We start from the raw sequence: 13,679 nt of genomic DNA on the forward strand, positions 1-13,679 counted from the left end.
GGCTTCTGGTCTCGGATGAACTGGCGGAGATCCTCAGGGCAGTTCCACAAGAGTTGCTCCGTGATGAACAAGTCCAGGATCTCCGGTCCGGTGGAAAGCTGCAGGCCTTGGGTCCAGTGGTCGGCAGCTCGGGCAAGTGCCCGCCGGTGGTCAGCCCAGGAGTCCTTTGGTCCCTTCTGTAGGCTCCGGAACTTCTTGCGGTAGGACTCTGGAGTGAGGTTGTACTGTTGGATCAGGGCCCGCTTGATGGTGTCGTAGCCCTGATCTGCCTCAGCAGGCAAGTCCCCAAGGACATCCAGGGCCTTACCCCTTAAACGGGGGGTCAGGTATTTGGCCCACTGGTCCTTGTCCAGATGGTGCTGCAAGCAAGTCCGTTCAAAAGCAGTCAAGAAAGAGTCCAAGTCTCCATCCTTCTCCAGCACTGGGAAGTCCTCAACACGGACCTTTGGAAGTTTGGTGTCTCGAAGGTCACATGTGGCTGATGAGGGCCGGAGCTGAGCTAGCTGCAGCTGGTAGTCACGGTCTGCCTGTCGCTCTCGCTCTTCACGCGCTGCCTGCCGCTCTCGCTCCGCAGCCTCACGCTCTGCGTGCCGCTCTGCCCTGCGCTCTGCCAGGAGTTCCTTGTAGCCCTTCTGGTCTCCAGCCTGGAGAAGGGCCATAGCCATTTGAAGAAGGCTATCCGAGCCTCCCAGGCTCGGTGGAATGGCACGTGGTGATCTGCGGCACGCTGCGGAGCCTGGTGATTCACTGTCCCTTTCAGAGCGGAGGGCTGGCATCTGGCTCGTTGAGGAACCTTGGGTGAGCTCCTCCTCATCTTGTCCAGCAGTGCCAGGTTGCGCAATGTCCTCGGCAGAACGGTTTTCTGGCGTCGAGCTCCTGGAGGACTCGTGGGCAACCTCCTCATTGCTGTCCACAGCACCGTCCTCCCTCTCTTCGGCTCCTGCCTTAGCATTGGCCAGTTGCATAGCTCTGCTCCTGGTGCCATCAGCCATTCTTGCAGACTTTTGGTCACTGACACAGAACTGACACCCGATGCCTCCACACACCTTACAGTATCTGCACTCTGACACTCTAGTGTTGAGCTAGCCTGAAGACCCCAGCAGCCACAGCTGCTGCAGGCAGTCTTTAGTGTCTGGGAGTATGGGTCTCACACTCACACACACTATTATCTCGATCCCACCGCTATGCCACCAATATGTCACAAACCACCGGGGGGTCACTCAGAAATCCCCCGCGCTGGCTACCAGTACGTCACAATCGGGGGGTAACAAGTGGGGGGTCACCCCTCCTTTATACCTCCCGACCGACAGACAGAGCACGTGACGCGCTCTCTAGCGCCCCTCTTATAGTCAGGCCAATTATGGAATTGCCCGACAATAAGCAAGGAGGCCGCTATACTACTTATGCCGATTATTGAAGGGTCCCCGGTGAGAGTAAGGTATATATTCCCCCGACCTCCGCGGGCGGAATATATAAAATCTCCCCGAATCTCACTGGCCTCCCCACAATAATCCTTGGCACAATTCGCTGCCACCAACCGATTTACGGTAACTATTAGCCGAACACACAGACGTGGGATTCAAGATCGAGATAACAGAACAGCCCAAGATTAATTATATAATTTAATCAGCCTAAAGCACACTAGAACTACAATATATACAATAGGGAATCTACAGAATATACATATGTCAGAGTACAGTTACAATCAAAGCATGGGTTACAAACAGGCATACACAGTTCCAGCAGTTACCTTGTTGCGTCTGGCCACAGGGGGGCGCTGTAGGCCAGGTTTCTAGGATCCTTCCCACAGATGTTTCCTACACGTGCCCCCAGCGAAAAGACCACTGGAAAATGGCCGAAGTAGGGTTATCAACCTGGGCAGATCCAGGTCCCCTCCTACCTTAGTGACCTCACAGGGAAGCACTGCCACTCCCCCTGCATGGATCAGAATTATCCAGCAAAGGGGATATTGGCCATAACTTTGCCTGGGAGCGTCGTAGGCAGACGCCAATGCTCTCATTGTGACAGTTATGAATTTAGCTACAGAACGAGGGGACTCATGACCTGTCTGCCAGTTCCCCATTGGCTGATATCACGCCTGGGGCATTTCCCAATGTCCTGCTCCCATAAAAAGGGTGTGCCGGCATCGTCCGCATGCAGAGACACCATTTTTATGGTTGCCATATTTATCGGAAATATGGCTTGCGAGATATGAACCATTTTTTACTGGAGTCGTTCTGTCTAGCTAGTTCCATAGCCTTGCTAATGAGATACAACTCTTGTTACAGGGTGACGGCAGGGAGTCATCCTGTGTCCATTGTTCCCACACCACCTCATTTCCATATCACAGGACATGGCCATGGAGGTGTAACACCTTCACAGATGCTGGACATTGAGAACAAGAAGGGAGGGGGCACTGCCAGGGAGTGATGAGAGATTATGACTGGAGTCATAATTCATCTTCATATCCCGGGATTTGCCTCACATGGGGCCTACCTGTCTCCACTGTTGGGAGCTTCATCCGGAAGTGGAAGGCTTATGGAACTACTGTTAGCCTTCCACGGCCTGGACAGCCTTTGAAAGTTTCCACCCGTGCCGAGGCCAGGCTTGTCCGAAGAGTCAAGGCTAACCCAAGGACAACAAGGAAGGAGCTCCGGGAAGATCTCATGGCAGTGGGGACATTGGTTTCAGTCAATACCATAAGTAACGTATTCCACCGCAATGGTCTCCGTTCCAGACGAGCCCGTAAGGTACCTTTACTTTCAAAGCGTCATGTCAAGGCTCGTCTACAGTTTGCTCATGATCACTTGGAGGACTCTGAGACAGACTGGTTCAAGGTTCTCTGGTCTGATGAGACCAAGATCGAGATCTTTGGTGCCAACCACACACGTGACGTTTGGAGACTGGATGGCACTGCATACGACCCCAAGAATACCATCCCTACAGTCAAGCATGGTGGTGGCAGCATCATGTTGTGGGGCTGTTTCTCAGCCAAGGGGCCTGGCCATCTGGTCCGCATCCATGGGAAGATGGATAGCACGGCCTACCTGGAGATTTTGGCCAAGAACCTCCGCTCCTCCATCAAGGATTTTAAGATGGGTCGTCATTTCATCTTCCAACAAGACAACGACCCAAAGCACACAGCCAAGAAAACCAAGGCCTGGTTCAAGAGGGAAAAAATCAAGGTGTTGCAGTGGCCTAGTCAGTCTCCTGACCTTAACCCAATTGAAAACTTGTGGAAGGAGCTCAAGATCAAAGTCCACATGAGACACCCAAAGAACCTAGATAACTTGGAGAAGATCTGCATGGAGGAGTGGGCCAAGATAACTCCAGAGACCTGTGCCGGCCTGATCAGGTCTTATAAGAAGGGAATTTTGTTTACTTACCGTAAATTCCTTTTCTTCTAGCTCCAATTGGGAGACCCAGACAATTAGCTTGTGTTATACACGCTGCAGCACTGCTGGGTGTGTTAGTACGCCGGGACTACCGCGCTGACCGTGCTTGTTTGCCGGCCGCGCTTATAACTTTAGTCACCGGTATGCTCCAGCCCTCAGCGCTGACGTCCAGTGCAGCGTCCCTCCCTTCCCCTGACTGGCAGGCCGGGGGGCGGGAGTATGTGGTACTAGGCCGCAGAAGCCGGGGACTAAAGTTATAAGCGAGGCCGGCAAACAAGCACGGTCAGCGCGGTAGTCCCGGCGTACTAACACACCCAGCAGTGCTGCAGCGTGTATAACACAAGCTAATTGTCTGGGTCTCCCAATGGAGCGACAAAGAAAAGACAAGACGATTATTAGCTGTAATTGCAAACAAGGGTTATTCCACAAAATATTAAACCTAGGGGTTGAATAATAATTGACCCACACTTTTATGTTGAAAATTTATTAAAATTTAACTGAGCAACATAACTTGTTGGTTTGTAAGATTTATGCATCTGTTAATAAATCCTGCTCTTGTTTGAAGTTTGCAGGCTCTAACTTATTTGCATCTTATCAAACCTGCTAAATCTGCAGGGGGTTGAAGACTACTTGTAGGCACTGTATATATATAGGAAAGCTAATATCTGGACATGCTGGGAGTAATAGTTTGGAGGACACAAGTTGGAGACATCAGATATAGAAGGACCTTGCATCTAGTTTAAGACCTGTGATTAGTTTTATTACATGAACGCTATTTGTTAGTGGTCTGTAACCATGGAGACACGTGTGTATAAAGCTTGTGCGCTGATCAATAACAATAGATTAGAATCCACTTGCATCATTTTCAGTGTCGGATGCTATGCAGAGATAATACAATGGTTGTCACAGTCTATGTGCGCGATCAGACTTTAGGGGAATTTCTTTCTCTGGCCCCGGACACGGATATTGCATTTAGTGGCTATACTCTGGCACTTCCAGGGTTAACCTACCTTACTTGATATGTTGGATATTAACAGGAGGGAGGGAAACATTTACCAATGCAATGTTCTACAATGGAGGATGAGTGTAGGAAGTATCAGCTCCTTCTGGATCAGAACCATAGACGAGATCAGCTGCAGCCACGGCCAGACGGACACGAGCCACAACTGCTGATCCGGAGCCTGGACCCTGCGGGCAGCTGCGGGTGAAGGCTGAGGTGCGTTGCATAATTACCGGCACCCTTACAGAGAGGGTAATGTTATAACACAGTTAACTGGTCAGCGCTTGGGGCGACTTCAAAGGCAGCGACGGATCCGCCATGAGGCGTGGGAGCGAGGCCAGCGGTGTCCTAATGTCTGCGGGCGCGTTACTCATTAACCGGCCGCATGATACCATGTATGTAAGAGACGGGCCGGAGGCTCCTGTCTGCACGGTATCATGATGATGGGCACCATAGTAATCTGCCTGTGTGCCGCAGACACATGACGGCTCCATTTTAAAGGATTCAGTCACTTTAGCTTCAAACAACTTTTCTACATTTTTTGCAAAATTTAAACTTCACAGCTGAGGGTTTGTTACAGCTGCGTCCTCTGAGACTGCAAACCTAACAATCAGGAGAGGAGAGAGATTTGCTGGTGTGCTCAGCTCACAGATTTAGATACAACTAGCTGTAGTACCCGGCGTTGCCCGGGATAGTAACTGTCTCTCTGTCTCTCTCCCAGTCTCTGTCTGTCTTTGCATCAGTCTGTCTCACTCTATCTCTGTGTCTGTCTGTTTGTCTCTTGCCCCGTCTGTCTTTGTCTCTCTCTTGCCCCGTCTGTCTTTGTCTGTCTCTTGCCCCGTCTGTCTTTGTCTGTCTCTTGCCCCGTCTGTCTTTGTCTGTCTCTTGCCCCGTCTGTCTTTGTCTGTCTCTTGCCCCGTCTGTCTTTGTCTGTCTCTTGCCCCGTCTGTCTTTGTCTGTCTCTTGCCCCGTGTGTCTCTTTCCCCGTGTGTCTCTTTCCCCGTCTCTCTCTTTCCCCGTCTCTCTCTTTCCCCGTCTCTCTCTTTTCCCGTCTCTCTCTTTTCCCGTCTCTCTCTTTTCCCGTCTCTCTCTTTTCCCGTCTCTCTCTTTCCCCGTCTCTCTCTTTCCCCGTCTCTCTCTTTCCCCGTCTCTCTCTTTCCCCGTCTCTCTCTTTTCCCGTCTCTCTCTTTTCCCGTCTCTCTCTTTCCCCGTCTCTCTCTTTCCCCGTCTCTCTCTTTCCCCATTTGTTTTTTGTCTGTCTCTCTGTCTCTCTTTCCTCATCTGTTTCTTTCCATGTCTGTCTCTTTCCCCATCTGACTGTTTCCCCATCTGTCTCTCTGTCTGTCTCTTTCACTGTCTGTTTGTCTGTCTCTGTCTCTCTGTCTGTCTCTATCTGTCTCTCCACCGACATCATATTACCTCACACATAAGCTTCTTATACTAACAATGTCTTTTGTTCCTATAGCAACAAATCACAGCTGCTATTAAAACCTGTAGTTCCAGACTTCATTTACTTTAATGGAGGCAGTTTTTTTTGGAGAGTAACTGTAAAGCGCGGGGTTAAATTTTCCTGTGAAAACATAGTCTATGACATTCCATGGGTCACATGAGGCGTCTGTGCAAAATTTCACAATTGTGAATACGACGGTGCGGATTCCTTTAGCGGACATACACACACACACATACATACATACATACACACATACATACATACATACACACATACATACACTGAGCTTTATATATTAGATTGTAACAAACCCTCAGCTGTGAGCTCAGGCCGTGGCTGGAAGAAGAAATGGTTCCATTCTCTAACATTGTGGTCAGCAGTAGCTGTACAGAACCTGCCTGAATATTGTCCAAAATTGATACCCCACATCCTCCTCCCAACTGCCGCCATGCTGAATGGATGAAGCTGCGGGGATAAGTGCGAGCTCCCAGCCTCGGGTCACTAACCTGCAGGTCCAGCTCCTGGCACCTTTGTCTCAGTTCTTCCTTTTCGGCTTCTGCCTCCTGAAGTAATTCCAGCGCTCGCTTCAGCTGAAAATCAGAAAATGTACTTTTTGAGTTTGGACTTTTTAAGGACGTGGTGATATCGAATATGCAGATTTTATATTATTTTAATTAACTTTTTTTTTCTTTTTTTTGTGACTGGGGAAAAAGTGGAAGTGGTTCCAACTTTTATTTTAACTTTTTAAACACTTTTAAAAACTTTTTTTTTTTTCTTTACATCTTCTTTTTTAACCTCCTAAGGGGACTTGAACCTGCGATGGTTTGATCAAGTCAGTCTACGTCTAGGCTTCACAGGACGACTAAGATGACGGCTGCGGGGGGAAGGTCTCCATCCAGACACTGGCTGTTGGGCTCACACAAAACTGGCCATTTTTGTGTGATAAGTGTGTCAATTTTTGCATGTTTTTCACGGCCGCCATTATATACTGGGATTATGATTCACCCCAGAGAACGTGTTGCTGTTCTAGGAGGATTTACTGATTGTCCGGCCTGTTTGGTAGAGGGGCAATTCCGAAACCTTTTCTTACAAATAAAAGCATCCAAGCCTGTCTATGGTCTACCAGAACCTACATTATGTCTGCCCAAAGCATGTGGGAAAACATGTTGTGTCTGATGGGATCGAGGGTGAACTTTTCGGCCTTAATTCCAAAAGGTGTGTTTGGCACAAACCCACCACTGCACATCACAAAAAGATCACCATCCCCACAGTGCAGCATGGTGGAAGCAGCATTGTGCTTTTTTTTGTTGTTCCATGGCTTTATACAGATTATGGGTGACATCAATGATGGAAAATGTTCTGAAATGATTCTTCTTGATAGGATTTTTTTTACATGACAAAAACCTGGTAGTTTAATAGGGGTGGGTAGACTTTTTATATCCACTGTGCATGACATTGGAGCTTGTATAATGTTGTTTACTGACATATGCTCTTTGATATAGCTGGGATGTACAGGCGGGTGCTGGTGACTGATCCCGCGCTGTCACCTCCTCTGTTTATCTGCTTGTTGCTCATGAGGATTACTGGCAGCGCATATATTGGCTTTGGGACGTAATGACTATCAGCAGCCGTATAATCAGCGCCGGGTCCTCGTCCTATGAGTGGCTTCATGTATCCTAATAAAAATGACATCTTTTTGCCCAGAGGCTGACACAAAGTGTAGCTGGTGACTCAGCCGTGGATGCTCGGGGTGTGGCAGGGACAGGTAAGACATCTGTAATAAATCACTATTACCCAATGTGATGATGAGACTGACACGCTGCGCCATCGTCTCCCATCTTACTAGGCCCTATAGAGCACAAGCCTGAGTATCAGACAATTGCACAACCAGCAGTTCCCCAATGTGCACTTATTATTGGCCTCGATCTATTGCCATTCCGGTACATGTATGACTGCGGTATGAACGCCTGACAGGTGTCATCCATGTCCGGCACCACATATTACCTGCTGCTCCAGATCTCCGGGACATTCGATGGTTGGAGAATCCCCCGCGTCTTTACACATCAGCTGTAGGAGACACAACACAAATGTCATTCATGACGGACAGGCACTAAATATAGCACACATGTGCTCACCGATACCAGATGATGTCACAGATATAGCAACAATACACATTATTCACATTGTGATTGCCAGGAAGAGCTAGAGACGGAGGGAAGGAAAGTCATTCCAAGTCTTCTAATATGATGGGAGTCAGACAGCTACTTCCTGTCCTGCTCAACGGCCATTTTTTTGCTACCTGGGAGTTGTGCCAAGGGGAAAGGAGGAGGGAACAACAGCTTTACGTCACTTCACTGGGAGGTTTTCTTTAGGAGAATCCCCGACATTAAAGGCTGAGTTATATCCAGCATGTTGGAATATACGCCCATACTGCCCTCTTATCTTCCATGGTGGACAGGAAGAAGCTGTCTGACTCCTACTGGGACACTGGACCTCTTGGAGGCGGGATGGGGGCAGGGCAGCTGCATTGGGTCCACTTGCTGTTCCCTCCTGATTTCCACCCCCCCTTCTATCGCACAACCCTACACTGTTCAGGGAACCCCAGTGATGTAACTGTCCATATATAGACGTTTACCATATATGGGCGATTATGTCACTGGAGATTCCCTCCTCACTGCCAGAGGAAGCTCCAGTGATGTAACTGTCCATATATAGACGTTTACCATTTAAGGGCTCTTAGGTCACTGGAGATTCCCCCCTCACTGCCAGGGGAAGCTCCAGTGATGTAACTATCCATATATAGACGTTTAAGATATATGGGCGCTTATGTCACTGGAGATTTCCCCCTCACTGCCTGGGGAAGCTCCATTAATGTAACTGTCCTTATATAGACTTTACCATATATGGGCGCTTAGGTCACTGGAGATTCCCCCCTCACTGCCTGGACTGTCCATATATAGACGTTTACCATATATGGTCGTATATGTCACTGGAGATTCCCCCCTGAGCAGATAAAAGCTTAAATCCTTCTATTGTGTTTTTCACTAGTACCTGAAGGCCCCGTCACACTAAACAACATCGCTAGCAACATCGCTGCTAATGAACAACTTTTGTGACGTAGCAGCGATGTTGCTAGCGATGTTGCTGTGTGTGACATCCAGCAACAACCTGGCCCCTGCTGTGAGGTCGCTGGTTGTTGCTGAATGTCCTTAGCCATTTTTTAGTTGTTGCCGTCCCGCTGTGAAGCGCACATCGCTGTGTGTGACAGCGACAGAGCAACAACTGAATGTGCAGGCAGCAGGAGCCGGCTTCTGCAGAGGCTGGTAACCACGGTAAACATCGGGTAACCAAGGGAAGCCCTTACCTTGGTTACCCGATATTTACCTTCATTACCAGCGTCCGCCGCTCTCGCTGTCAGTGCCGGCTCCTGCTCTCTGCACATGTAGCTGCAGGACACATCGGGTAATTAACCCCATGTGTACTGTAGCTAGGAGAGCAGGGAGCCAGCGCTAAGCGGTGTGCGCTGGTAACCAAGGTAAATATCGGGTTGGTTACCCGATATTTACCTTAGTTACCAAACGCAGCATCGCTTCCATACGGCGCTGGGGGCTGGTCACTGGTTGCTGGTGAGCTCACCAGCAACTCGTGTAGCCACGCTCCAGCGATCCCTGCCAGGTCAGGTTGCTGGTGGGATCGCTGGAGCGTCGCAGTGTGACATCTCACCAGCAACCTCCTAGCAACTTACCAGCGATCCCTATCAGGTTGGATCGTTCTTGGGATCGCTGGTAAGTTGTTTAGTGTGACTGGGCCTTGATACACAGAAGGGGTTAATTCCTCCGTATCGGGCCCCCTCCAGTACATATGCTGGGTGTGACCTGGATACCGTAAGCTGCGCAGCATAAAGCTCATACCAGAGCCGTGATACAATCAGGCAGATGCAAATAACATGTATATGGAAATATATGCAAACCCGTCTGAAATGGCGGGGCGAGAAAAAAACACTACAACGACCTATGCAAAATCCTCCCATCACAGAGAGATTTCGCACTTTTGTACATGCAAACCTAAATTTACCTTTATCTAGGAGTACAGGGCTCAGTCATGTAAAGCACAACTCCATCCATACTGGGGGTCCCCTCTGGACTCGCTCTATGGGCTTGAGTGGCCGCTACCTGCAGGTCTCACTCTAGCGGACATTGTCTGATCAGTGGCGTGTAATACTCATATTGCCCTCTAGTGGCCGCTGCAGGGGGAGTGTGCCCCTGTAATCCAGGGGTTGTTAGCCTCTTTAATGGGGTTGTCCAGGGTTAGAAAAATGTCATATTTCATCCCAAAACAGGGTCCCACCTGCATAAAGGTTATTTCTAGGGGGTAAGCTGCAATACCACACACAACCTGGCTGTTATTTACTCCACTGACTACAATTCATCCAATTGGGATTGTGGGGGCTACAATGGATGCCCCACTTACAGTGAAAACTTAATTAAAGAAAAAAAAATTAAGGACATAATATGGAACAAAAATAAAACTATAAAAATCTGTCAAAATAAATTATATACGAAATCGCAAAAAAAAGTGTTAAAAAAATAAATAAGATATGGGAAAAAGCGATCATTTAATAAAAATCTGTTATTTTTTTTTAAACAAAGAATCATTTGTGCTGTACATACTTTTTGCAAAAACCCTTTATATTATGTACCTACATGGACAAAAATCCTGAAGAATTATTTAATCTGGTCATGTAGTTTGAAACATGAACAGTATAAGATAATAACAAAAAATTTAAAAAAGTTTTTTCTAATTTATTGTAAAAGAAAAAGAAGGGAATTTTGTTTACTTACCGTAAATTCCTTTTCTTCTAGCTCTAATTGGGAGACCCAGACAATTGGGTGTATAGGCTATGCCTCCGGAGGCCGCACAAAGTACTACACTTAAAAGTGTTAGGCCCCTCCCCTTCTGCCTATACACCCCCCGTGCTCCCACGGGCTCCTCAGTTTTGGTGCAAAAGCAAGAAGGAGGAAAAAATAATTATAAACTGGTTTAAAGTAACTTCAATCCGAAGGAAACTCGGAGAACTGAAACCATTCAACATGAACAACATGTGTACACAAAAAAACAGGGGCGGGTGCTGGGTCTCCCAATTGGAGCTAGAAGAAAAGGAATTTACGGTAAGTAAACAAAATTCCCTTCTTCTTTTTCGCTCTATTGGGAGACCCAGACAATTGGGACGTCCAAAAGCAGTCCCTGGGTGGGTAAAATAATACCTCGTAAGAGAGCCGTAAAACGGCCCTTTCCTACAGGTGGGCAACCGCCGCCTGAAGGACTCGTCCACCTAGGCTGGCATCCGCCGCAGCATAGGTATGCACCTGATAGTGCTTCGTGAAAGTGTGCAGGCTCGACCAGGTAGCTGCCTGACACACCTGTTGAGCCGCAGCCTGGTGCCTCAAAGCCCAGGACGCTCCCACGGCTCTGGTAGAATGGGCCTTCAGCCCTGAGGGAACCGGAAGCCCAGCCGAACGGTAAGCTTCGATAATTGGCTCCTTGATCCACCGAGCCAGGGTTGATTTGGAAGCCTGTGACCCTTTACGCTGGCCAGCGACAAGGACAAAGAGTGCATCCGAGCGGCGCAGGGGCGCCGTACGAGAAATGTAGAGTCTGAGTGCTCTCACCAGATCTAACAAGTGCAAATCCTTTTCACATTGGTGAACTGGATGAGGATAAAAAGAGGGTAAGGAGATATCCTGATTGAGATGAAAGAGGGATACCACCTTAGGGAGAAATTCCGGAACCGGACGTAGAACCACCTTGTCCTGGTGAAAAACCAGAAAAGGGGCTTTGCACGACAACGCTGCTAGCTCAGACACTCTCCGAAGAGAAGTGACTGCTACTAGAAAAACCACTTTCTGCGAAAGTCGTGAGAGGGAGATATCTCTCATTGGCTCGAATGGTGGTTTCTGAAGAACCATCAGCACCCTGTTTAGATCCCAGGGTTCTAACGGCCGCTTGTAAGGTGGAACGATGTGACAAACTCCCTGCAGGAACGTGCGTACCTGTGGAAGTCTAGCTAGGCGCTTCTGGAAAAACACAGAGAGCGCTGAAATTTGTCCCTTAAGGGAACCGAGCGACAAACCCTTTTCCAGTCCAGATTGAAGGAAGGACAGAAAAGTAGGTAATGCAAATGGCCAGGGAGAAAAACCCTGAGCAGAGCACCACGACAGGAAAATTTTCCACGTCCTGTGGTAGATCTTGGCGGACGTTGGTTTCCTAGCCTGTCTCATAGTGGCAATGACTTCTTGAGATAACCCTGAAGACGCTAGGATCCAGGACTCAATGGCCACACAGTCAGGTTGAGGGCCGCAGAATTCAGATGGAAAAACGGCCCTTGAGACAGCAAGTCTGGTCGGTCTGGTAGTGCCCACGGTTGGCCGACCGTGAGATGCCACAGATCCGGGTACCACGACCTCCTCGGCCAGTCTGGAGCGACGAGGATGGCGCGGCGGCAGTCGGCCCTGATCTTGCGTAACACTCTGGGCAACAGTGCCAGCGGAGGAAACACATAAGGGAGCTGAAACTGCGACCAATCCTGAACTAAGGCGTCTGCCGCCAGAGCTCTGGGATCTTGAGACCGTGCCATGAACGTTGGTACCTTGTTGTTGTGCCGGGACGCCATGAGGTCGACGTCCGGCACCCCCCAGCGGCAACAGATCTCCTGAAACACGTCCGGGTGAAGGGACCATTCCCCTGCGTCCATGCCCTGGCGACTGAGATAATCTGCTTCCCAGTTTTCCACGCCTGGGATGTGAACTGCGGATATGGTGGAGGCCGTGGCTTCCACCCACATCAAAATCCGCCGGACTTCCTGGAAGGCTTGTCGACTGCGTGTGCCGCCTTGGTGGTTGATGTATGCCACCGCTGTAGAATTGTCCGACTGAATTCGGATCTGCTTGCCTTCCAGCCACTGCTGGAACGCTTTCAGGGCAAGATACACTGCCCGAATTTCCAGAACATTGATCTGAAGCGAGGACTCTTGCCGGGTCCACGTACCCTGAGTCCTGTGGTGGAGAAAAAACCGCTCCCCACCCTGACAGACTTGCGTCCGTCGTGACTACTTCCCAGGATGGGGGTAGGAAGGATTTCCCCTTCGACAATGAAGTGGGAAGAAGCCACCACCGAAGGGAAGCTTTGGTCGCCTGAGAGAGGGAGACGGTCCTGTCGAGGGACGTCGGCTTCCTGTCCCATTTGCGTAGGATGTCCCATTGAAGAGGACGCAGGTGAAACTGCGCGAAAGGGACTGCTTCCATTGCTGCCACCATCTTCCCCAGGAAGTGCATGAGGCGCCTCAAGGGGTGTGACTGGCCTTGAAGGAGAGATTGTACCCCTGTCTGTAGTGACCGCTGCTTGATCAGCGGAAGCTTCACTATCGCTGAGAGGGTATGAAACTCCATGCCAAGGTATGTGAGCGATTGGGCCGGTGTCAGATTTGACTTTGGAAAATTGATGATCCACCCGAAACTCTGGAGAGTCTCCAGGGTAGCGTCGAGGCTGTGTTGGCATGCCTCTAGAGAGGGTGCCTTGATCAACAGATCGTCCAAGTACGGGATCACCGAGTGACCCTGAGAATGGAGGACCGCTACTACAGTAGCCATAACCTTGGTGAAAACCCGTGTGGCTGTTGCCAGGCCGAATGGCAGTGCCACGAACTGCAGGTGTTCTCCTATGGCGAAGCGCAAGAAGCGCTGGTGCTCTGGGGCAATCGGAACGTGGAGATAAGCATCTTTGATATCGATCGATGCAAGGAAATCTCCTTGGGACATTGAGGCGATGACGGAGCGAA

General features: G+C 49.4%; 1 protein-coding gene across 1 annotated transcript in view; it reads right to left on the bottom strand.

Annotated features, from left to right (window-relative positions):
• Positions 1 to 13,679, bottom strand: part of HOOK1 (hook microtubule tethering protein 1) — a 73,359-nt gene that overhangs the window by 31,139 nt on the left and 28,541 nt on the right. The window contains exons 7-8 of the mRNA XM_075320404.1: positions 7,850 to 7,912; positions 6,352 to 6,435 (exon numbers count right to left, since the gene is read on the bottom strand). Of these exons, the coding sequence (XP_075176519.1) occupies positions 6,352 to 6,435; positions 7,850 to 7,912 (147 nt within the window). The remainder of the gene's footprint in view (positions 1 to 6,351; positions 6,436 to 7,849; positions 7,913 to 13,679) is intronic.

The sequence above is a fragment of the Anomaloglossus baeobatrachus genome, chromosome 8 (genome assembly GCF_048569485.1).
Source record: "Anomaloglossus baeobatrachus isolate aAnoBae1 chromosome 8, aAnoBae1.hap1, whole genome shotgun sequence".
NCBI classification, from domain to species: domain Eukaryota; kingdom Metazoa; phylum Chordata; class Amphibia; order Anura; family Aromobatidae; genus Anomaloglossus; species Anomaloglossus baeobatrachus.